Genomic DNA, 24,373 nt, shown 5'->3' with positions numbered 1-24,373 from the left:
CCTGTGAGGAACCCCCAGCCTGAGCCTCTTCCTGAGGAACCCAGGCTAAGTCACTCTCAGAGGGACCCACAGGCTGAGAGACCCTCAGAGGGACCTGCAGGTTGAAGCCCTTCAGAGGAACTCTCAGAATGAGACACTGTTGGAAGGTCCTCTCCACTGAGACACAGAAGGCCCTGGGTTGAGAAGGTGACATGGGGAGGAACGTAGTGGGGTGTGCTCTGATCTCAGCGTTTAGGAAAAGATCCTGGGAACTTTGGCTCTGGGCCGCACCCCATCCTTGCCCTGACTCATGCCTACTGCTCTGCCCTTCTTCCTACCCCCTCCCTGTGACTTCAGGTTGTGGGTGTCTGGGCCTGGGCAGGTGAGGAGGGCCACTGGGGTTGGGCTCTCTGGGATGTCATTCTGGGTTCTGGATCAGGGGGTGTTGCTCTGCAGCTGGGTTAGGGAAAGCATGGGGCTCTGAGGGAGGGAGAGAGAAACACGTGGCCCGACCAGTTTGGAGTGGGTGTTAGCTGCCAAGCAGCGCAAGTGGCCTTGCATTTGTGCACTCTGGGCCGCTGAGGGGAGCTGAAGGGAGGTCAGGTGAACACTCACTCAATCTGCCTCCCTCCACCAGGCTGCCCTTCTCTGGCTTCTTCCTCCTGATCCAAGTTCTCTACATTCATCTCTCTGCCTCCAGGACTGGTAAAGGCTGGGCTCCGGGATCCAGGCAGGCTTGAGTGTCAGTATCCAAACTGGGCCTGGCTGGGAGAAGCGTATGTGTGTGTGTGTGTGTGTGAGAGAGAGAGAGACAGACAGACAGACACACACATGGAGGGTACAGAGGCTCCTGCTACTCCTTTCCTGGTCACAGATTCAGACCCCCTCTCCCTCCCTGCCCTACAATTCCCCAGGGCCCTTCCACTTCCTAGGGTGACCCCATGAGGTCTCCAAGTCCTCCCTGTCTCCTCAGCCTTCTCGCCTCTCTTTCTCTGGCTCTGCATGCTGATCTGAGGCCAGGGTTTTCCCAGCCCCAGCGCTCTGTGGCTCTCTCCTCGTGGCAGGGTCAGGGTAGGCTCTGGAACTCTGGCTAGTGCAGGGTGGGGCTCATAAAGCTGGCTCACAGCCCAGGCTGCTGCAATAGCAGGGGTGGCTTAGGCCCAGCCTCTGCTTCCACTCCCTTCCCCCAGGTATAAGAGCTGAGCTCAGGTGAGCTGGCTCCTCCTGTCTTGTCTCTGCGGCTGCCAGCAGGTAAGGAAACCCAGGGCTTTTCACCCAAATATACAGCCTGCTGACCAGAGGGCACACTTAGGGTAAGGCCTGGGGGATCAGATCCTGGAGGTTGGTGTGTGTGTTTCAAGCAGAGGTGGGTGGTTGGAGGAGGTGGAAAGAATAAGGCTAAGGTGAGGTCCAAAGGATTCCCCCTAGATGCGTTGGCCTGGGGGATATGACCTCGGCTCCTGAAGCCTAGGCAGGGCCTGGGCCTGTGTGGTGTTGGTTTTAATCCCCTGGTGAGGCACAGAATATCTGAGGTGGAGCCAAAGTGGGCAGTTGAGAAAGAAATGCTAGACTCTCCCCTCACCTCAGGCCTGCCCCCTCCTTTAGGCAGATCATGAGCCATCAGCTCCTCTGGGGCCAGCTATAGGACAACAGAACTCTCACCAAAGGACCAGACGCAGCGGGTACCATGGGACAGTGTCGGTCAGCCAACGCAGAGGTGGGCTCATTCACTCCTGGCCTTTCTGCTCCAACACTCCTCTCCTTCACCCTGAGGGTCTATGTCCCCCCACTGACTTTTGCCCTTCACATTGGCCTTGCCCTGCACCCCAGACCCTGTGAGTGAGATGTGAACCCTCCTCTGAGGCCCACACAGGGTGATGCAGATGGAGTCCTCCTGGGAAGAGGATGCCTGGGTGCATGCTGGGACCTGCACTGCCTGCAGCTGGGGGGTGTGGGGAGGGAAGCCTTCCCCAACCTGTGGCCGCTGTGGCCTGAAGGCCGAGCTGGGGTAGGGGAGAGGGGCTAGATTCTGGGCTCTGGAGTGGGTGGGAGCTGTGTGCCTTCCAGCAGTCTTCTGCCCTGAGGGCTTTGCCAGACTCCTGGAGAAGCAGGGTGTTGGGGTGTGTGGAGCTTCACTGATGTGGGTGATGTCCCCTGCCCTCAGGATGCTCAGGAATTCAGTGACGTGGAGAGGGCCATTGAGACCCTCATCAAGAACTTCCACCAGTACTCCGTGGAGGGTGGGAAGGAGACGCTGACCCCCTCTGAGCTACGGGACCTGGTCACCCAGCAGCTGCCCCACCTCATGCCGGTATGGAGGGAGTACACCCCACCCCAGCCAGTCAGTACCCTGACTTCCCAAGCAAGTGTTCCAGGACCCCACCCACACTGGCACTTGCAACCCCCAGCTCTTCCCCCTTCCCAGAGCTGGGTAGGCTCTGCTCCTGCTGTCTGCCCCTGGGCAGGGTGGGGTGGGAAGATCGGAAGCTGCTGCCTCCCTGAGCCATGGTGTCTTCACTCCCCTTAGAGCAACTGTGGCCTGGAAGAGAAAATTGCCAACCTGGGCAGCTGCAATGACTCTAAACTGGAGTTCGGGAGTTTCTGGGAGCTGATTGGAGAAGCAGCTAAGAGTGTGAAGCCAGAGAGGCCTGTCCGGGGGCGCTGAGGACTCCCGCTGGAATTCTTGGGGGTGTTGGGGAGAGACTGTGGGCCTGGAAATAAAACTGTCCTCTACCACCACCCTGTTCCCTAGCCTGCAGCCCTCCTCATCTCTGCAAAGTTCAGCCTCCTAACGGCCTTCCCAAGGGTCTCTGTGCACTTCTGTCTTGGATGCTCTGTGGAGCTCATGAGTGCAGGAGTCCCCACCAGAGGGAGGCTCAGGGGACTGTTTGGGCCAGGGATGAATATTTGAGGGATAAAAATTGTGTAAGAGCCAAAGAATTGGTAGTGGGGGAGAACAGAGAGGAGTTGGGCTATGGGAAATGATTTGAAGAACGGAGCTGGGAATATGGCTGGATATCTGGTACTAAAAATGGGTCTTTAAGAACCTACTTCCCAACCTCTTCCCCAACCCAAACCATAGCTGTCTGTCCAGGGCTCTCTTCCTGCCTCCAGCTGTGCCCCAGGTTCCTCCTAGACTCTGTCCCTGGGCTGGGGCTGGAGAGGAGGGAGAGTAGGGTTGGGAGAGAGGCTGAGGAGGGTGTGACACGCGGGGAGAGGACCAGCTGGGTGCTTGGGCATTGACAGAATGATGGTTGTTTTGTATCATTTGATTAATAAAAAAAATGAAAAAAGTGAAGCATATTGTCTTGATTGGACACCCCCTTCCCCAGGGTCCACGGGTGAGAGGAGCTTGGGGGTGAATGGCAAAGTCATTGGTAGGGTGGGGCATGTGGGGCTGGAATGGTTGGCAGTGGAAGTGAATGGGAACTCACTTTTCCCTATGGGTTTGGGTTGAGGGTGGTACCAGGCCCAAAAGGGCAACATGGTCCTCTCTGAGGGGCAGGTTCCTCTTTGCCAATGGGCAGACCCTCTTATAGGAGAGGAGAGTATGTGTGCACACTTGGGGAAAAGGATATTAGTCCAGGTGTTCTGAGCCCCGGCTGACATAACAAGGGAAATGCGGTGGGTGGGGGTGGAGGGTTAGAAACAGGCTGACTGGCCTGAGTTTGGATCTCAGATCTGCCACTTATCATTGGAAATTTGGGCATGCTCTTAGTATTAGTTTCCTCATCTATAAAATGGGGATTATGAATATTACTTCCACAGGATTGCCAGGAGGACAATGCCACATGTCATGTAAAGCACATGTCAGAGAGCCTGGCACATGGCGAGTGCCCAATGAGCCAATGTCATTACTGCTGGAGTGGGCGAGTGGGCCCCTCTTTGGTTTCAGCTGCTGCCCTAGTGTAGGGAGGTCGAGTTGGCCAGTTTCCTCGGGTATCTTAGGGCAACAGTGGGGTGTGGGGAGTTTCCAGAGGAGTCCTCCTCTTAGGGCTGGGTCTCAGAAGAGCTGATGGGCCGGACTGGAGACAGAAGACCAGGGAGCCAGACAGGTCCCTGGCATCTGCCTTCTGATTTGAGCACAGAAGTCGGGAGTTACTTCTGAAACCCCAATGGCAAGGAGGTTTCTGTGGCCAGTTAGGCTGGCCTGGAATGTTAACTGAACTTGTCTGTTGGGAGCCCCCGAAACTGGGATCCCAGTGACCCAGGTGAGAAAGGCAGGTGACAGTCCTTCCCTTCCTTTGTCTGCCCTGTCAGGTTCTGCTCAGCCCCTGCGGGGCTGGGAGGGTGGGGTTGGGGGAGTGCCAGCTTTCACCACTCCCTCTGGGATGGGGGTAGAGGAGTGTGAAAAAAGGTGTGTATCCCTTTAACAAGGGCCCAACCCCAGGGCCAAGTCAAGAGGCAGCTCAGCCACTATCTCCCCACTGAGCCAGCTCAGCGGGCAGGGCTGGGAGGGAGTGGGACAGATTCTGGGAGTGCAGTGGGGAGGAGTCCCGGCTGGGCTGAGTGCAGGGAGCTGCTTGGCAGTGCCAGAGCCCAAGCCCCAGAGCCCTGCTGGAGCGGAGGCAGACCGAGGCAGCAGGTGAGCACCCCAGGCCCGGCCTGGGAGGTCTGTGGCTGCCGGAGGGCCCCACAGTATTGGGAGGCCAGGAGAAGGGGCAGTGAAGGGGGCCTGGGAAGAGGGGCCTGCTAGAGAATGGGCAGGAAGATTTTGGTAATTATTAACTTTCCCCCACAGGCCAGTTTGGGAATGCGGAGTCCTGGGGGGTTGGGGACTGGGTGAGGCCTTCAGAGGGGATGCATGGGGTGGTGAGACCCCTCCCTGCCGCAGCAGCTGACAGAGCTCAGCGTTTGGAAGCTTTGCCCACAGCTACTCGATCCTTCCCAATAGGAGAGGACAAATGCGTGTTGGTCTGGGTTGGGGGTGGTCAGAGCTTGGACACAGGCCTTGCTGGGCTCTGGGAGCTGTGTCCTGGGAGAGGCGATGGGGTCCAGAAGGAACCAGGCAAGTCCCAGGGAGCCTGAGATTCCGGGAAGAGGAGGCAGGGGCTGAGGTGGCGTCTCCTCTACCTCATGACCCAAGCAGGCCCCACTGTGTTCCAGGAGCTGTTCCTTGAGGGGGATGATGAGATCTGGGAGGAACCTGAGTGAGGCTGTGGGGAGCCTGCGAGCTCTCTGGAAGAGGGTCTGAACTCAGCAGCTTCCCCACCTCAGGACCCAGGCAGGCCCCGGCTTGAGTTGCTTTTCTTGGCAGAGCCACCTGCACTATGGGAGCCTTCCCCTGCCCAGCCCAGTCGGGATGGAGGTGAGGGCAAGGGTTCTGGGGAGCCAGCTCTGCCTTTCCCCACATTCTAGTAAGTGTTGGTGAGGCTGAGACAGTTGTGTGTGTGTTGGGGGAGGCGGCGGCAAGATCCACACCGAACTCCTCCAACTTCACTTGTCTGGAAAAATATCAGAGGCTGGCTTCTTGCTCCAAGAGCTGAAGTGAGTGGAAGGGCGATGGGTTACCCAAGCAGAGGGGATCAGGAATGGCAGAGGTCCTTGCTCCGTGTGTGTGTGTGTGTGTGTGTGTGTGTGTGTGTATGTGTATGTGTGTGTGTGTGAGTTAGACGCAGAGAGTCCTGTGAGGATGGTGAGGGGTGAGGCAGAGTGGCTACCTCGCGACCCAAGCAGGCCCCACTGTGCTCCAGGAGCTGTTCCTGGAGAGGGCCTTGTGGAACTAGAGAAAGAACACAGGAAGGAGCAGAGAATGGAACAGCTGAGGCTGGAGAAATTTCATTTGAAACAGCCTTACTGATAGAGGTGACATTGTCAGCCCAGTTCGGATGGCACCTTCCCTATATATTGAAGGCAGAGAGGACAAATGAGTAAATGAAAAAGGGAATGAATTAATGAATGTGCAACAGAGTGAATGCATTATTGAATGAGCAAGTGAATGAGTGAGAGTGAGTAAATGAGCCACTGAATGAATGAGTAAGCAAACTCATGGTGCCTAAGTGAGCAAATGAATTCCAGGTAGATGGAAGGGACACAGAGAATCCATACTTAGGCTTGGCAGTGGGCTAGGCTCTGGAGAGAACAGTGACCAGGAGGGACAGGAGTCTAGGGACACATCCCAACACCTGGATAAACCTTAAGACTCTAGAGGTGTGTGTGGGGTGAGAAGAGAAGGTGGACTTAGGAGGGTGTGGCGGATGTTCGGAGCTCCAGATGGAAGGAGCCTGGGGATGTTGGGGGTGGTTAGGAGGCATCTGGAGGGCGTGGGGCCCAGAACCTGGGGGTGGGAGGGTGGGGCTGGAGTGGCTGGGATCCATGGGCATGGTGTCAGGGCAATTTGGGCTTTCGGAGAAGTCAGCAAGTTGGGCTGAGGTGGGCGGGGTGGGGGTGGGAGACTGCCGGTTGCTCAATGATGAATCAGCCAAGGGGAAGACAATGAGAACATTGGGGTAGGGCTGGAGGCCTGAGGTGAGAGGGCCCATTGGAGGACTCGTGGTCCTCCCATTCCCACATTTCTGGAAGGCTCCAGGGTGCACTGTCCACTCAGGCCAGGATCTACCTGTGGCAGGGCCAATGCAGGAACGACCTCCTGCTTGACCTTTCTAGGAAGGGGCTGATGGGATAGAACATATGCCCCACCCCTGAACCAGGAGACCCAGGGCCTGGCTAGTGGGGGAATGGGGCAGGCAGGAGGAGTAGGTGGTTTGTGGGATGGTGGGGTGGCAGATCCTATCTCCTGGCCTCCAGGGTAGGGAGGCAGAGGAGGGTAATGATCCCTGCCTGCCGACTACCCTATCCTTCCTTCAGAAAAAGCTCTAGAAAAGCACTTGTCAGATGGTTATCTCCAGCACTGTCCATTTTACCGAAGGTGGGGAGTGGGTGGATTCCTGGGAGGATGGGCTGGGAGCTGAAGCCCTGAGGCGCTGGAGTTCCCGCTGTGGGTCTCCCAGTACTCCTGGGAGCAGGTGGCAGAGTCATCTCGGGCTCATCTGTGTCTTGTCCACTTGGCTGCTGCCAGAGGCCAAGCAGGGGTTGAGTCATGATATTGAGGAGGGCCCGGAGGAGACAGCTCAGAGAAAGGACTCCAAGAAGGCAGGTGGTGGGAGAGGTAGGCTGCCCTGTGGGGAGAGTGGCAGAGGGAGGTGTACCACCCATTTTCTTCCCTCTTCCTCTCCCTGACCGTTTCCCACAAGATCCCTCATTTAGGGAACGAGGATTGGGGTGGCTAAGTGTGAAGAGGTTCTCTGAATTATCTTCCCACTCCCAAGGCTTGGTTGGGAGTGAACTTGGCACAGTCTTTCCAGAAATGGGCACTGTTTTCAGAATCACCTGAAACACTGGTTATGAACCTGAGCCACCTCCAACCCAAGGGCAGCATAGTGGACAGACCACAGGTTGAACAATGGTCTTCCTCTTCATCTGTAAATGTTAAAGCGTTTGTATGAAAGTCTTATAGTGGAATAGACATGGAACCATGCAGTTACACACTTAAATAAAAGAATATGGAAAAGTGTGCGGCTTCCTGCCATCCCGGTACTGTGCTCCATCCTCCCAGCTGGGACTAGAGGGTTCGGGCAGGTGGAGGAGGGGAGACAAGGGCAGGATTTCCCTTCAGAGAAGCCACAGCCTGACTCTTCCTCTCAACTCTCCTTCCTTCTTGCTTCCTGGCCTGTTCCCTCCTGGTCCCACCCTTCCTTCAGAAGAAGCTTCATGAAAGAAAAAGCTTAAAAGGTGGTCAGGGACCTGCGATACCTGTTATCAGGACTGGAAGGAGGTGGAATATTTATAGAATGTCTACCTTGAGCAAGGCACTGGACCAGGCAATGTGGCCTGGAGAGATGCAGAGATTAAAAGCAGGGAGTGGTGTATACCCAGGATTAAAAAAACTGTCCTAAAGTCTGAGTCCCGCCGTTTGGTTCAGAAAATACATTGGCCGTGCGTAAGAAAAACAATGCTTATCTCAAGGAACAAGACAGGACCCAGGAAGACACTGTGGCCTCACCAGTTAGTGGGCCCCAGCTAGTGCTAGCTGAGTGGTGATGACAGACACGTCTGTGGGAGTCAGGGAGGATGGCGCCCAGGGCAGGGGTCAAGGCGGGCTTACTTCGGAGGCGTGGTTTGGGCAGGGCCCGAGTGATTGGCAGGCTTCAGTTGGCTGGAGAGGGCAGGGCAGCCGGCATGGGAGTAGGAATGGCCACCAGGGGCCAACGGAAAGCAGGTGGCAGGACAGGAGGCTGTGGTGGGGCCTGACCGAGCAGCCTTTCCTTCCAAATCTGACCGTGGCTTGCTCAGGCCCTTATGGTGGCTGTGTCCCTGTTTTGTCCATCTCCTTTCACCAGGACCCGCCGGGTGAGGGTGGCTGGAGCACATTCCTGGGCTTGGGAGTGGGAAGGGAGTCTGATTTGCCCGGGGTTGATGTGGGGGGGCTCTGGGCACGGGCCGTGACTCACAGAGTAGATCCAGATCCGCCTGCTCCCCTCATATCCTGTTATTCAGAAGGCTGTATCCGCTTGGAAAGTGTCTTTTGTCCAGGGGTAAGCGGGTGACGCATGTGCCCTCTGGCAGTCTGCTGCTGTGTCCAGGGTCCGACTCCAGCTGGGCTGTAACTGGGCTTGGCCCTGCCTTAGGTAATGAAGTATGGGTGGGGGTGTTCTTGAATCCTGCTGTGTATTTAGGGATGGGCATAAGGGAGGAGAGGCTAGCAGGGTGTGGAGCGGTGTGTTGGGAGAGCTGCACAAAATCTGATCCAACAGATCTGGACCTTGTCCTTTCCCAAAAGGGGCAGCCGGGGCCTGAGACCCTGGACTCACGGCCCTGGAGCCCGGCAAGGGATTGGGGAAGGCCTACTCCTTCCTTTCTGCTTTATTTCCTGGGAGTGGGAGGCAGTAGCCTCTGCCCCTAACCTCCATGGCTCATCTCAGCTGTCCCAGCCATGCTCGGACCCAGGGAGGTAGGCCAGCTGCGGAGCAGGGTGGGAGAGCAGGTGGACTCTTCTCCTCTTCCCGTGAGAGCCTCTTGCCCCTTAGGTCTCTGACACTAGGGATCTTGCTCCCTAGGGCTGGAACCTGGTGCCTGGGGCTGGGGCAGGGCCTGGAGAACCTGTTGAGGTGGTTCAGCTGGGGAGCACCTGGATTAGAGGAGCCGCATAGTTCTCATTCCAGGGCTTACTCTCCCCCACCCACTCTGTTCCCCTTTTCCTGCCACCTTCTTCTCCAGGGACCAGAAGCAAGGGAGGAGGAGGGACCCAGGGCCTAGGGTGGGCGTGGAGGAGGAGGTATGGCCTGTGGGGGTCTCTTCTCAATTCCCCTCCTCCTGGTGTCCAGGCCCCACCAGCAGGCGAAGCAGGGAGATGTCAGACTGCTACACGGAGCTGGAGAAGGCGGTCATTGTCCTGGTGGAAAACTTCTACAAATATGTGTCTAAGTACAGCCTGGTCAAGAACAAGATCAGCAAGAGCAGCTTCCGCGAGATGCTCCAGAAAGAGCTGAACCACATGCTGTCGGTAAGGCCTCTCACCCAAGGCCTCGCCCCCTCTCCCCTTCCCTCCCCTGCAAGCCTCTGGCCTCTCAGGGTGTCTTTCCCTGTTGAGGCCTCTATCCTTCCAGTGCCCCCTAACTCCAGGGTCTCCTCCACCCCCAGACTTCTGTCTTCTCAGGATGCTCAGGCCTAGCCAGTGGGGCTGTGTTTGCATTTCCCAAGGGAAGCAGCTGCCCAGGCCAGATCCTAGGTCTCTGCCTAGGGTCCTGCCTGGAGTCTCTCTCTGGGGTTTCCACCCTCAGCATTGCTGACCCCTGCTTCCTCCCCAGGACACAGGGAACCGGAAGGCTGCGGATAAGCTCATCCAGAACCTGGATGCCAATCACGATGGGCGCATCAGCTTCGACGAGTACTGGACCTTGATAGGCGGCATCACCGGCCCCATTGCCAAACTCATCCGCGAGCAGGAGCAGCAGAGCAGCAGCTAGAGACCCCTTTGGCCACACCTTCCAGGCACCGGCCTGACACCCCGCCCTGGTGCTCTCCCCAGGCTCCCTCCTCAGCCTCCTGCCCACCCAGGGCCCTTTACTCTCTTCTCTCTCCAGACCTTCCTCTGACCCTTGCTGAACTGGGGTCCTTTTGTGAGTGTCTCAGTCTAGGGGTACCTCCCTCCCTGGGGTGTCTCAGCCCCTGGAGTCAGTGGGCTCTTGGGGCCCCTCTGTGAGATTTTAGTGCTGTCTGGGGACCCTAAGAGTTTTCTCACCTGTTCAGTCTCATCTAACTTTCCAATGTCTGATGTTCCTGCCCAATTCCTGCCAGATTCTGGGTCCGTCCTGACCTCCAGAGGTCAGCCTGGTGCTTGAGGTCTCCCTGCTTTTGGTGGCAGTGGCGGCGGCAGCAGCAGAGACCTCTCCACTTTCCTTCCTTAGCCCCTCTGTTGGGTAAAGAGGCACTTTCAGGGATTTCCCTCCAGTTGCCTCTTCATCTGGGAATGAGCTAAGCAAGGCTGAGCCTCCTCCCGTTGCTTGAAATAATGGTGATATAAAGGCCGGATTTGGAGTTTGTATCCCCTGGTCCCTTTGGGATGCTCATTAAAACCTTCCCACCCCTTGGAAACGTTTTATGCTTTGGTGGTCTTAGGCCTTGAGCCCTGTGACGAGAGAGAATCTCACAGAAGAACCTCAAAGGCAGAGCAAGAAAGGAGCCAGAACTCCTGAATTCCAACAGGCACTGTCAGCTGTGGACCAGCAGCTCCCTCCATCCTCCTCCATGAAGGGCCAAAGGCCTTAGGTCACCAATCTCTGGGCCCTTTTAGCCCAGACTCAGACTCAAATTCAACTTCCAGGCACACAATAAGTCCCATTTAGTCCTCACTGCAATTCCACGAGAGAGGGGCCATGACCCTTAGTCTTTTTTTTTGTTTTATTTGGAGAGTTTAATAGGCCAGAAGGGGCAAGAAGGAAGGGAGAAGGAAGAAGCTCCCCTGTACAGAGACAGAGGGAGGGGGGCCCCAAAGCTGAGAGAAGGAACCCCAGCTGACACAGATACCATCTAGGTATATACACAGAGGCTGGAGGAGGAGGTGTCTGATTTGCATAGGGCTCAGGGGATTGGTTTGACTATGCATGGCATTCACGTAGCCCTCGGAAAAAGTTGGCCCTCCCACTCTAGCTTTTTTTTTTTTTTTTTTTTTGAGACAGAGTTTCACTCTTGTTGCCTAGGCTGGAGTGCAGTGGCGTGCAATCTCGGCTCACCACATGCTCCGCCTCCCGGGTTCAAGCGATTCTCCTGCTTCAGCCTCCTGAGTAGCTGGGAATAGAGTCATGTGCCGTGACACTCGGCTAATTTTTTTTGTATTTTTAGTAGAGATGGGGTTTCTCCATATTGGTCAGGCTGGTCTCGAACTCCTGACCTCAGGTGATCCGCCCACCTCATCCTCCCAAAGTGTTGGGATTACAGGCGTGAGCCACTGCACCCGGCCCCACCCTAGCCTTTTAATATGCAAGTGCAGGGTACCATGATGTTCTACACACCTGGGGATACGTGAGGGCGGCCACATTGCCAGGAACATGTGGGGAAAGGGCCAGAAGGCCGTGGGAATCACCATGTTTGGGTGGACCCAGTTTCTACGGGCTTGCATTTGCATATCAAAGGTTGCCAACCTGGCTCTAAGGGCTGGGGCTTTACAAGAAACTTTTCTGGAGATGCTTTAACAGAATGAAAACATGGAGAACCCCCATCTCTACTAAAAATACAAAATTAGCCGGGCATGGTGGCACATGTCTGTAATCCCAGCTACTTGGGAGGCTGAGGCAGGAGAATCGCTTGAACCCGGGAGGTGGAGGTTTCGGTGAGCGATCACGCCATTACACTCCACCCTGGGCAACAAGAGCGAAACTCCGTCTCACAAAAAAAAAAAAAAAAAAAAAAAGAAAACTTCCCAAGGACCCAAGGATCCCTTTTCCTCTCTATCTGCCTAAAATAATTTCTTAATAACTCCTACAACATTCCCCCCTGTGGAGATGCTACACTAACTGCTGTTAGGGGGTTTTGGGCGACGACTCCTTCTGGCTACTTCTTGTTGAAAAGGGGCATCGAATGGGGAACAGCAGCTAGGGCTACTCCTGGGGTCAATCTAAGGGTCCTCAGAAGAATGGCATGTCCATGTGTGGCTCTGTTTACAGCACCATTTGGAGTTTGATTGTTTCTAGATGAGAAGAAACAATTTGAGTTATAGTATTGTGTATACAGGGTCCAAATATCAATACAAGACACACAAGCAAGAGAGGGCCTAATAAAGGAGTTAACTAATTCCATAAAGAATACTGCAATTTATTAAAGAGGGATTGTAGCCACTCGGGGATGAAGCTGGCATTTTCCCTGAGCCTGTCAATAATTTTGATTTGTTTTTTAAGTATTCGTAGATTTTCCTTTACTTTACTAGAAGTGTTAATCCAAAAGCAGCATGTTTCATTTAAAACTGCATCACTAAACCCAATAAAAAGTCCTAGCAGATTCAGTGATAGTAAAACTTTCATGCTTCCTTTTCATTAGTAACTACTATCCCTGCTATAAGGATAATGATTAAGCAAAATATGACAGCGATGGAAACTCTCTGTTTAATATTTCAGTTAGAAGGCGCTACCACGTATAATCCGATTGCAAATAATAGAGTGAGTAGGGCAGTTTCCATACGTGTGGTGTGGTAGATAATTTCCATCTAAACTTTTACCTGTCAAGATATAGAATTCCCCTTTGGGGGTCTATGAAGTTCCTTGGTTTTATTTTCCTAAACAAAGAAACCTCTGGGTTATGGGCACCCTACTCACTTTTATTACCTGGCAGAATTTGCAGAATAATTGCCCAGAACTAGTAATATTGATGCAGATCTTCTGTTACCCATCCCTTATTTTTTCTTCCAAGCTGCAGGAGATCACTACTTGATTCACAGGAATAAGTAGGGTTAGTCTAAAATGTAGGCGAAAAGCTTGAAAACAATTAGTGAGACTAGGACTTAATGATAAATGTATGATAAGCTTTGGAGCACCGTTTTTCTCTCTAGTCCTCATTTTTGGAAAAAACAAATCACGAATAAACTGTGGTCTTACGCTTGGCCTGATTATTTGCATAAAGTGCAGCAAGAATGGTTATTTCCGCACAGGCCTTTTGGATTGGCTTTGATGAAACTCTGTTTCACAAGGAATTTCAGATAAGACTATTAAAGCCTAGCCCAGTCATGGGTTTGTATCCTCAAATACCTGTTAGTTGAGTGATCCTCTCCTCTTGAGATCCCAAGATAAACTCGGAGCTCCCAGACCTGTTAGAAAGTGACATTCTTTACTGACCATAGGTTAGGAACCCTGTGCAGAGATTGTGTAGACAAGGCATGAGGCCAGTTCTCCCCAAGGGGCTTTTATTGACTCTGCATGTCAAGCTTGATTCAGATAGTTTCCAAAATCTAGAGGAACCAGGCAGAGAAATAAACATGCTCCAAATTTTGTTCATAGGAGTACACCTTACTCAACGTTTAAAGGCCATAAATAGTTTAAAATAAGTTTCCTTGACTCAATCAGATGAATGAATTTCCTTTCCTGGCCAACGCACTAAAATGATATGTCTCTGATGAGTGGAGGAACACCAAGGTTCTTGGTCCTCATGCTGGTTTAGATAAAACGACACGGACACATGTGGAGTGGTTTTAAGGAGCAGAGAGTTTAACAGGCAAGAGGGACAAGAAGGAAGGGAGAAGGAAGAAGCTCCCGTATACAGAGACAGAGGGAGGGGGGCTCCAAAGCCAAGAGAGGGAACTCCCATGACCCTTAGTCTTGAACCATGAGTGACACTGAGGCCCTGAATTCTCATTAGTAGACTATCCTGATACAGAGAGAAGTTGTGGGATGGAGAAGTAGAGGTGCAAGGAAGAAGGAATGTGGGAGGCCAGGGGGAATGGAAGCTATGACTTGCAGCTGCTGGAGGGGACATTGCCAGTTCTTTGGTTTCTCCCCTGCTCTTGCACTGAGGGAGATCCCAGTAGGAAACTCACCGTGCAGAACTGGGAATCAGTGGTTTTTAGGTGGGAACAGCTTAAGGCTTTCCAAAAGATGCACAGGCACAATAGTTTTATTGGCATCCGCTTACAGATCCTCAGCCTTCTAAAACTGATCTGCCCTGGAACAGGGCAGCGCTCAAGGTTTGGCACTGTTCCTCCTTTCCCACCCCCAGTAGCTGGGATTACAGGCTGGCGCCACCACACCCAGCTAATTTTTGTATTTTTAATAGAGAAGGGGTTTCACTGGTCTTGAACTGCTGGTCTCAAGAGATCCACCTGCCTCAGCCTCCCAGAGTGCTGGAATTACAGGCGTGAGCTACCACGCCCAGCCTACTATGCTATCTTGACTGAATAATAAAGAATGAGTTAACATATTTTGTTGGGGGGGTTTATCTCTCTCTCTTTCTCTCTCTCTCTGTCTCTCCATCCATCCATCTATCTTTGTATCTATCAATCTATCATCTATTTATCTACCTACCTATCTACCTATCTGCTATCTATCTATCTATCTATCTATCTATCACTATCTGTTAACTGGTTAAAAAAAGACATAAATTTACTCTTTTTTTTAGTGTGCATTACAGTATTATTAACTATATATACGTTGTACAACAGATCTCTAGAACTTTTTCATCTTGCACGATTGTAACCCTATACCCTTTAAACAACAACTGTTTCTCCCTCCCCACAGTGAATACAATTTTACTTTCTGTTTCTTTTCTTTCCTTTTTTTGAGACAGAATCTTGCTCTGTCACCCAGGCTGGAGTGCAGTGGCACAATCTTGGCTCACTGTAATCTCGACCTCCTGGGTTCAGGTGATTCTCCTGCCTCAGCCTCCCAAGTAGGTGGGACTATAGGTGTATGTCACCACGCCCAGCTAATTTTTGTATTTTTAGTAGGGATAGGGTTTTACCATATTGGCCAGGCTGGTCTCGAACTCCTGACCTCAAGTGATCCATCTGTCTTGCCCTCCCAAAGTGTTGGGATTACAGGTGTGAGCCACTGTGCCTAGCTATTCTCTTACTTATTTCTGCTCTAAACTTTATTATTTCCTTTCTTCTGCTAACTTTGAGATTAGTTTATTCTTCTTTTTTGTAGTTCCTTAAAGTGTAAAGTTAGGTTGTCAATTTGAGATCTTTCTTCTTTTTCTTTTTCTTTGTTTTTGTTTTTTGAGATGCAGTCTTGCTCTGTCACATAGGCTGGACAACAGTGGCGCGATCTCAGCTGGCTGCAACCTCTGCCTCCCAGGTTCAAGCAATTCTTGTGCCTCAGCCTCCCAAGTAGCCGGGATTACAGGCATGTGCCACAAGGCCCAGCTGAGTTTTTGTATTTTCAGTAGAGACAGGGTTTTACCATGTTACCAGTCTGGTCTCAAACTCCTGACCTCAGGTTACCTGCCCACTCAGCCTCCCAGAGTGCTGGGATTACAGGTGTGAGCCACCGGGCCTGGTCATCTTTCTTCTATTTAAATTTAGCATTTACCACTATAAACTTCCCTCTTTATACTACTTTTGCGGCATCTCATAAGTGTTGGTATGTTGTGTTTTTGCCATTATTTTATTTTTTTTGGAGATGGAGTCTCGCTCTGTCGCTCAGGCTGGAGTGGAGTGGCGTGATCTCAGCTCACTGCAAGCTCTGCCTCCTGGGTTCACGCCATTTTCCTGCCTCAGCCTCCCGAGTAGCTGGGACTACAGGCACCCGCCACCACACCTGGCTAATTTTTTTTTGTATTTTTTTAGTAGAGACGGGGTTTAACCATGTTAGCCAGGATGGTCTCGATCTCCTGACCTCGTGATCCACCTGCCTTGGCCTCCTAAAGTGCTGAGATTACAGGTGTGAGGCACTGTGCCCAGCCTTTCTTAAGATGTCTTATAATTTCCCTTGTGATTTCTTCTTTGACCCACTGGTTGTTCAAGAGTATGTTGTGCAATTTCCACATATTTGTGAGTTTTCCAGTTTTCCTACTGCTATTGATTTCTAGTTTGATTTCGTTGTGATCATAAAAAATATTTGGCATGATTTCAATCTTCTTAAATTTGTTAGGGTTTACTGTGTGACATGACATGTGCTCTGTCCTGGAAAATATTCTGTGTGTGATTAGGAAGAATGTGTATTCGGATGTTATCAAGTGGAGAATTCTATGTATATTCTTAGGGACAATTGATCTACACTGTTGTTTAGGTTCTCTGTTTCCTTACTGATCTCCTGTCTGGCTGTTCTATCATACATATATATTTTAAATGGATGATGGAGGCCGGGTTCAGTGGCTCATGCCTGTAATCCCAGCACTTTGGGAAGCTGAGGTGGGCAGATGACCTGAGGTCAGGAGCTCGAGACCAGACTGGCCAGCATGGTGAAACTCCGTCTCTGCTAAAAAATACAAATAATAGCTGGGCATGGTGGTGCATGCCTGTAATTCCAGCTATTCAGGAGGCTGAGACATGAGAATCACTTGAAACTGGAAGGCAGAGGTTGTAGTGAGCTGAGATCATGCCACTGCACTCCAGCCTGGGCAAAAGAGTGAGACTGTGTCTCAAAAAATAAATGAATGAATAAATAAATAAATGGATGGTGGAGGGTATCAAGTCATTATAATATTTAGATTTAATTGAACATACATTTAGAACAGAATCTTAGCAGTTTTATTTTAAAACGTTGCAATATGTAAAACACTTCAGAAACTGCACACTTGGCAATGATTTAAACATGATGAAAAATCTTAACTGTCAACCTGAAAAATGTGCAAGCCAGTACATAGTTTAAGAAATTCCTTTAGGGCTCAAGAAAAGAACAATTCCTTCAGGGAGCACAGAAACAAACCTTGTGAAGACAGACTACTGCTTTAGGGAACAGCAGGGTCACCAGCAATGCAGAGTAGGTGCTACCTAGGAAGGCTTCCTAGAGGAGGCATGAGCTGGGCTGGAACAGAAGGCAGGAGCAGGGCAGGCCTGGAGGGGGTGAGGAGGAAAAAGGCAAAGAGCCTTCTGTGGAAGACAGAGCAAGGATGATGGTGCCAAGGCCTTGGGGTGGTGAAGGAGGTGGATCCTCATAGCCCAGGGGATGGGGGATCTCCTGGAAAGTCCTGGAGGCAATTCAGGATTGAGCTGCCCTTCCTGCCTCCTCCCTCATTTTCCAGTCCTTAATACTGTGCCTGCTCCCTCTCACCCCACTCAGCATTCCCGTCTTTCCTTCTAAAAGGAGAAGGGAGATGGTTGCTCACGCCTGTAATCCCAGCACTTTGGGAGGCTGAGGCAGGCAGATTGCAGGCAGATTGTCAGGAGTTCAAGATCAGTCCGGTCAAGATGGTGAAACCCCGTCTCTACTAAAAATACAAAAAATTAGCTGGGCGTGGTGGTGCACGCTTGTAGTCCTAGCTACTCAGGAGGCCAAGACAGGAGAATCTCTTGAACCTGAGAGTTGAAGGTTGCAGTGAACCGAGATCGCACCGCTGCATTCCAGCCTGGGCGACAGAGCGAGACTCTGTCTCTAAATAAATAAATAAATAAATAAATAAATAAATAAATAAATAATAAATAAAAGGAGATGGAAACTGCGGAGAGAGGGCAATGCTATCTCTGTATCAGAGACAAGACAGAGACTCTCTTAGGAGGGGTGAGGGAGCAGCTGCAGGCCAGCCCCATCTCTGTCCCCAACACCACTTCTGCCTCCTTGAGAGAAGATGGGTTTTGCTTCCCTCACTGCCTGCAGTACTTGGATGAAACCAGCCCTTCCACCCCACCGAGACTGTAGGACAGCTGGCAGGAAATGAGTATGTGTGTGATGCTAATTAGAAGCCTGTTGCTAGGGGGTTTAAGGGCTCTGGGGAGGAAGCTGAACTTCAGAGGAGGTCAGAGGACTGTAACAGTAGTCAGAGCTTTGGCTTCAGAGCCTGGAGCCAGAGAGGTCCCAAAGGAGAAAAAGCAGCCACTAGAGGGTCAGTGGGCTCAGCCTGCGGCCTCCCTCCGGACTGCTGGGGCAAGAGAAGGGCATGCCTCCCTTACACAGGAGCTGTGAACCAGATGCCTGCCTGAGCATATCAAGAGAGAGAAGGGCCAGAAGCAGGTCTCTGTGGGGCCTCACAGTGGAGCTGAGAAGGCCTTTCCTCTGTCTGGGGTCCAGCGCTGGCCTGGCCCAGTGTCTAACCCTCTTGGGACTGAGGTGGTGGGCGCCCTGTAAGTTGTGCCCGTCAAACCCATCTGTAGCACACCTGCCATTGTTTTTTATTTTTGAGACAGGGTCTTGCTCTGTTGCCCAGGCTGGAGTAGGGGTGTGATTACAGCTCACTGCAGCCTTGACCTCCCCAGTTCAAGCAATCCTCCTACCTCAGCCTCCTGAATGGCTAGGACTACAGGTGCAGGGTCACCATGCCTGGCTAATTTTCAAAAGTTTTCTGTAGAGATGATGTCTCTTTATGTTGGCCAGGCTGGTCTTGAACTCATGGGCTCAAGTGATCATCCCACCTTGGCCTCCCTAAGTGCTGGGATTATAGGTGTGAGCTACCGCACCTGGCCTCAGATCTATCATTCTTTAGGGTGAGAGCCTGGCTCATTTTGTCACATAGGGTGAGAAACCTGAAATTATCTGTGTCAACTTTTGTATTTTCTGTAAATTTGGTTTTATTTTACATTTAGATTCCTAGTAAAGTCCCTTTTGAAAAACTAAACAATACTGTCTTTGTCCAGTGTTAAAAGTGTTGTTTTTGGTTTGGCATGGTGGCTCACACTTGTAAGCTCCCGGCACTTTGGGAGGCTGAAGAGGGAGGATTGTTTGAGCTCAGGGGTTCCAGACCAGCCTGAAAAACATAGTGAGATTATATACACACACACACACACACACACACACAGAGACACGCACACACACACAGACACACAAAAGTGGATTTCTTTCTTTCTTTTTATGAGACAAGGTCTCACTCTGTCATCTAGGCTGGAGTGTAATGGCATGATCCTAGCTCACCACAGCCTCAAACTCTCTGGTTCAAATGATCCTCCTGTTTCAGCCTCCCAAAGTGCTGGGATTACAAGTGTGAGCCACGGCACCTGGTAAAAGTTTTTTTTTTTGAGACAGAGTCTCGCTCTATCGCTCAGGCTGGAGTGCAGTGGTGCAATCTTGGCTCATTGCAACCTACGCCTCCTGGGTTCAAGCAATCCTCCTGCCTCAGCCTCCGGAGTAGCTGGGATTATAGGCACCTGTCTCCACACCCGGCTGATTTTTTGTATTTTAGTAGAGACAGGGCTTCACCATTATTGGCCAGGCTGGTCTCAAACTCCTGGCCTTGTGATCTGTCCGCCTCGGCCTTCCAAAGTGCTGGGATTACAGACGTGAGCCACCACTCCCAGCCTGGCAAAAGTTTTAATGAGCACTTTCACATCCAAGGTTTTTGTGGTCCTCTTGACAACTGCAGTGAGACAAGAATCATGACCCACATTTTACACATGAAGATGTCAAGGTTCAGAGAGGTGATGTGACTCAGCCAAGGACTCACTACTGGTGACCAGGAGACTTGTGACTCAGACCCCATCTTTTACTAACTCTGTGTGGACTGCCCAAAGGGCAGAGGTTCTTGTCCGGTTTTGGCACCGATAATTATGGAGGAGTAAGAGTGTTCCCCAGAGGCCCTGTATAGTGGCTGTGTGGTTTCTGCTTCAGACTCATTTATTCATTCAATAAGAATAAAATACCTTGAGGCTGGGCGTGGTGGCTCACGCCTGTAATCCCAGCACTTTGGGAGGTAGAGGCAGGCAAATCACGAGGTCGGGAGTTTGAGACCAGCCTGGCCAACACAGAGAAATGCCATCTCTACTAAAAAAAAAAACACACACACAAAAATTAGCTGGGCATGGTGGCGTGTACCTGTAGTCCCAGCTACTTGGGAGACTGAGGTAGGAGAATCATTTGAACCCAGGAGGCGGAGGCTGCAGTGAGCCAAGATTGCCCCACCACACTCCAGCCTGGGTGACAGAACAAGACTCCATCTCAAACAAACAAACAAACAAAAAAAACGAAACAAAAAGAATAAAGTACCTTGTACATTCCAGACACAGTAGATGCTGTAGCAAAAAGAGTAGAAACAGACATGCTTCCTGATTTTATGGGGCTTACAGTTTAGAGGAAAAGTCAGCAGATAGCCACAGGGTCACACAAACAAGTGGATAATTACAAATTGAGATAACTTCTGAAGGTTCACATTTGTAGGAGTTTTTAACAAAGAAACTTGACTTAGTGTCAGTGTGGGAAGATCCTTGTGGAAGGAACGCTCGAGCTGAGATCTGAAAGATGAGCATAAGTTATCCATGCAAGGGGAGCAGGTGAGAGTGGAGTTGAGGAGGAAAATGACTTTCCAGAGAGAGGGACCATCATGGGCAAAGGCCCTATGGCATGATGAGTTTGTAACTGAGAGAGAGAGCAGGCATGGCTGAAGCTCAAGAGCAAGAAGGAGGGAGGCACCAGGTAAGGCTGGAGAAGCAGGCAGGGCCTTGGGGGACACAAAAACCACAGAATGGTTTTTCTAGTGATGTGTGTGTGTGTGTGTGTGTGTGTGCTTGTGCATGTGACATGGATTTGCATTTTGGAAAATTTCACTCGGTCTACAGTATGGAAAAGATCAAGAGGGGCAGAATAGATGCAGGAGGACCAGCTAAGAGGCAAAAAATAACATCTAATATTTATTGAGTACTTACTTTATACCAAGTGCTATTCTGAGTATTTTGCGTGTATTAACTCCCTAATCCTTATGACCTTATGAAGTAAGGACTTCCATTATTTTCATTTTACAGATGAGGAAACCAAGGTGCAGAAAAGTTACATAAGTTGCTGGAGATCATAGAACTGATAAGTGGTGGAACCCAGACGCTCTGATTTCAGAGCTTCTGCTCTTCACTGCGATTGTCTCCTGAGCACTTGGGTGGTGATAATGAGGACTCATGCATCGTGCATTCAATCAACATGTACTTACGCTGTGGTCACTATGTGCCAGGCACTGTTCTATTTTTTATTTTTTGTTTTTTTGAGGCAGAGTCTCACTCTGTTGCCCAGGCTGGAGTGCAGTGGCGTGATCTTGGCTCACTACAACCTCCGCCTCCTGGGTTCAAGCGATTCTCCTGCCTCAGCCTCCTGAGTAGCTGGGATTACAGGCACCCACCACCATGCCCGGTTAATTTTTATATTTTTAGTAGAGATGGTGTTTCATCATGTTGACCAGGCACCTGACCTTAGATGAACCACCCACCTTGGCTTCACAAAGTGCTGGGATTAGCCACCCAGTCCAGTTGTGTGCCACCGTGCCCAGCTTTTTTTTTTTTTTGAGACAGAGTCTTTCTTTGTAACCCAGGCTGGAGTGCAGTGGCACAATTACAGCTCACTGAGGTCTCAACTTCTCAGATTCAGGTGATCCTCCCACCTCAGCCTCTTGAGTAGCTGGGACTACAGGCGTGCCGCTACCACACCTGGCTAATTTTTAATTTTTATTTTTTTGTAGAGACAGGGTTTTGCCATGTTTCCCAGGCTGGTCTTGAACTCCTGGGCTCAAGTGATCTGCCCATCTCGGCCTCCCAAGTCCCATGCTGGGACTACAGGCATGGGACACCACTCCCAGCCTCAGGCACCGTTCTGTCTCTGCCATCACAGAACTCATAGTCCACTCAGGTGGAGTTATACAATCAGTAAACAGACAAGGAAATCGTATGGCATATGGAGAAAAACAAAGCAGGAAAGAGAACAGTGAGTCCCGAGGAATGGGGCTGGTGGAGAGATGTAACACTGGGATGGATTTGGGAGAAATGTAAGGGGTAAAAAGGTCAGGCCTTGATTATGAACTGAATCTGATGGACCAGAGAGAGGAAGGTGTCCAGGCAACTCCCACATATCTGGTTTGTGCAGCCAGAATGGTAGTGTCATTCATTGATATAGGCAATACTGGAAGAGGCCCAGAACCCTTTTTCAGAGTGGGTGGGGAAGGAGGACATGTGGACACTGCAAGTTTAGTTTCAGACATCCCTTTGGGGTAGTGATGTGGTGATGACAAAATGGTAGTTGAGGGGTGCACAGCAGGCGCGGTGGCTCTTGCCTGTAATCCCAGCACTTTGAGAGGCTGAGGCAGGTGAATCACTTGAGGCTAGGAGTTCGAAACCAGCCTGGGCAACATGGTGAAACCACATCTCTACTAAGCATGCACCAGTAATCCCAGCTACTTGGGAGGTTGAGGTGGGAAAATTGCTTGAACCCAGGAGGCAGAGGTTGCAGTGAGCCGAGATCACGCCACTGCACTCCAGCCTGGACGACAGAGTGAGGCTCCATCTCAAAAAAAAAAAAAAGGATAGTTGGACATCCACATCTAGAGTTCATAGGGGAGGGCTGGATTGGCAATTTGGGAGCCAGAAACATTTAGATGGTAACTTAAGTGTTGGGCATGGATGAGCTTGCCCATGGCAAGCATGGAGTGAGAAGAGGGTCTGTCCAAAAGGCACATCCAAATGCAAACTCCATATGCCCCCTTTGTCCTCAACCTGCTCTTCCCGCTCTGGTTCACTGGCAGCTCTGTTCTCAGCATGGAGCCATTCATTGTTTCTTTCTATATTTCGCATCCCACATCTTGTCTGTTTTGAAATCCTGCTAGTTCCATCTTCAAAACACATCCAGAATTAATCCCTCTCTCCACTTCTACTGCTACCATATTGATCAGAATCATGCTTGTCTCTTACTTAGACATTCCAAGCATCTCCCCTTGTTCCTTTATAGGAACATCCTAACCTTATATACTTATATAGTAGCCAGAATCGTTCTTTAAAAATGTGCTTCAGGCTGGGTGCAGTGGCTTGTGACTGTAATCCCAGCACTTTGGGAGGCCGAGGCAGATGGATCACTTGAGGTCAGGAGTTCAAGACCAGCTTGGCCAACATGGTGAAATCCCATCTCTACTAAAACAAAAAGTAGCTGGGTGTGGTGGCACATGCCTGTAATCCCAGCTACTTGGGAGGCTGAGGCAGGAGAACCGCTTGAACCTGGGAGGTGGAGGTTGTAGTGAGCCGAGATCGTGCCACTGGACTCTAGCCTGGGCCACAGAGCAAGACTCCGTCTTGCAAAAAGAAAGTTATGAAAGTAGACCATAATAAATGTTATTTATAAAAAAAATACAATTTGAATTATTTTACTTGTAGTTAACCAAAGGGAAAATGAACAAAATATTGAACTCAGGTAATTTTTTTTTTTTTTTTTTTTTGAGATGGAGTGTGTCGCTTAGGCTGGAGTGCAGTGGCCCGATCTTGGCTCACTACAACCTCTGCCTTCCGGGTTCAAGCAATCCTCTTGCCTCAGCCTCCTCAGTAGCTGGGATTATAGGTGTCTGCCACCATGCCCAGCTAATTTTTAAAAATACTTTTAGTAGAGACAGGATTTCACCATGTTGGCCAGGCTGGTCTCAAACTCCTGAGTTCAGGTGATCTGCTCACCTCGGCCTCCCAAAGTGCTGGGATTACAGGCATGAGCCACTGCGCCCGGCCCTCACCACAGGTTTTCATTTTAGACAGCAACTTATGAATTCTTCCAGGGGGATGAGGAAAATAATACATTTACACTTCCATTTCCCGTACCCCAGTGTAGCACTATCTGATAGTTACATTATGTATACAGCTTTTACATTTTGCCTTGTAACCGTGATTTCCATGTGAGTTTAGCCTCAGTTCTCTGAATGCGATGCTCACAGACAGAGCGCTTAGCTTGGCTTCTTAATTCCTGCATCCTTAATGTGATTTATTATTTGGTTGGTTGGATTTCAAAGGGCCCTTGTTTTATGTATTCCCTGAGTTCTTTCAACTTGAGTCTTTTGCTGCTTGGCAGGGAATACAATTCTTGGGTCTCTCTTTCTCTCTGAGCCCTGTGACCATTGCTCTACTGTTTGCTGACATTGTGTGTTTCATGGGAAAATCGCAGGGGAACTGGTCTTTCCTCCCTGATCCACAGCTTGCTTTCTGTTCATGGATGCTCTTCCTTTTTAAAGATTCTTTTTCTTTTCCTATTGTTCTAATGATGAAGTATTTCAAAGGTACAGAAAAGTACAGAATATAACACAATATCTAATCATAAACTTTGTTGAATTTGGACATTTTTCTATATTTGTGTTAGATTGCTTTAAATAAATAACTAAAACTTACAGATCCAGTTAAAGACCTCTGTGTACACTTCCATATTGTACTTGCGCTTTCCACAGCTGTAGTCACTATCCTGAATTGTGTATTTATGATCCCCTTGATTGAAACATTTTTTGATCATGTTACAAATTTCTAAACAGTATATTATTATTATTATTATTTTTGAGATGGAGTCTTGTTCTGTTGCCCAGGCTGGAGTGCAGTGGCACAATCTCGGCTCAC

General features: G+C 50.5%; 2 protein-coding genes across 7 annotated transcripts; both read left to right on the top strand.

Annotated features, from left to right (window-relative positions):
- The first annotated feature begins 547 nt into the window (after nt 1-547).
- Nucleotides 548-3,277, top strand: S100A14 (S100 calcium binding protein A14). Of its 3 annotated transcripts, XM_025376296.1 has the most exons (5): nt 548-684; nt 1,170-1,230; nt 1,589-1,696; nt 2,144-2,290; nt 2,507-3,277. In XM_025376296.1, exons 3-5 carry the CDS (start codon nt 1,667-1,669, stop codon nt 2,642-2,644), a joined length of 315 nt encoding a protein of 104 aa, XP_025232081.1. In that variant the 5' UTR covers nt 548-684; nt 1,170-1,230; nt 1,589-1,666; the 3' UTR covers nt 2,645-3,277. The 3 variants fall into 3 exon arrangements, with proteins under 3 accessions (XP_025232081.1, XP_025232100.1, XP_025232092.1); XM_025376315.1 differs by lacking the exon at nt 1,170-1,230 and having other exon boundaries at nt 614-684; XM_025376307.1 differs by lacking the exons at nt 548-684; nt 1,170-1,230 and adding an exon at nt 1,254-1,292.
- A 1,070-nt stretch (nt 3,278-4,347) lies between these two features.
- On the top strand, nt 4,348-10,933 carry S100A16 (S100 calcium binding protein A16). Of its 4 annotated transcripts, XR_003118130.1 has the most exons (4): nt 8,162-8,606; nt 9,303-9,481; nt 9,786-10,335; nt 10,907-10,933. XR_003118130.1 is itself a non-coding variant. In XM_025376360.1 (3 exons), the coding sequence occupies exons 2-3, from the start codon at nt 9,329-9,331 to the stop codon at nt 9,942-9,944; spliced, it is 312 nt and encodes a 103-aa protein (XP_025232145.1). In that variant the 5' UTR covers nt 4,348-4,564; nt 9,303-9,328; the 3' UTR covers nt 9,945-10,572. The 4 variants fall into 4 exon arrangements, 3 of the variants coding, with proteins under 3 accessions (XP_025232145.1, XP_025232153.1, XP_025232161.1); XM_025376360.1 differs by lacking the exons at nt 8,162-8,606; nt 10,907-10,933 and adding an exon at nt 4,348-4,564 and having other exon boundaries at nt 9,786-10,572; XM_025376368.1 differs by lacking the exon at nt 10,907-10,933 and having other exon boundaries at nt 8,151-8,606; nt 9,786-10,572.
- The last annotated feature ends 13,440 nt before the right edge of the window (nt 10,934-24,373 follow it).

Source organism: Theropithecus gelada, chromosome 1 (genome assembly GCF_003255815.1).
Source record: "Theropithecus gelada isolate Dixy chromosome 1, Tgel_1.0, whole genome shotgun sequence".
Taxonomy (NCBI): domain Eukaryota; kingdom Metazoa; phylum Chordata; class Mammalia; order Primates; family Cercopithecidae; genus Theropithecus; species Theropithecus gelada.
The sequence above is the reverse complement of the archived record's forward strand: the minus strand, read 5'-3'. Positions and strand labels throughout refer to the sequence as shown.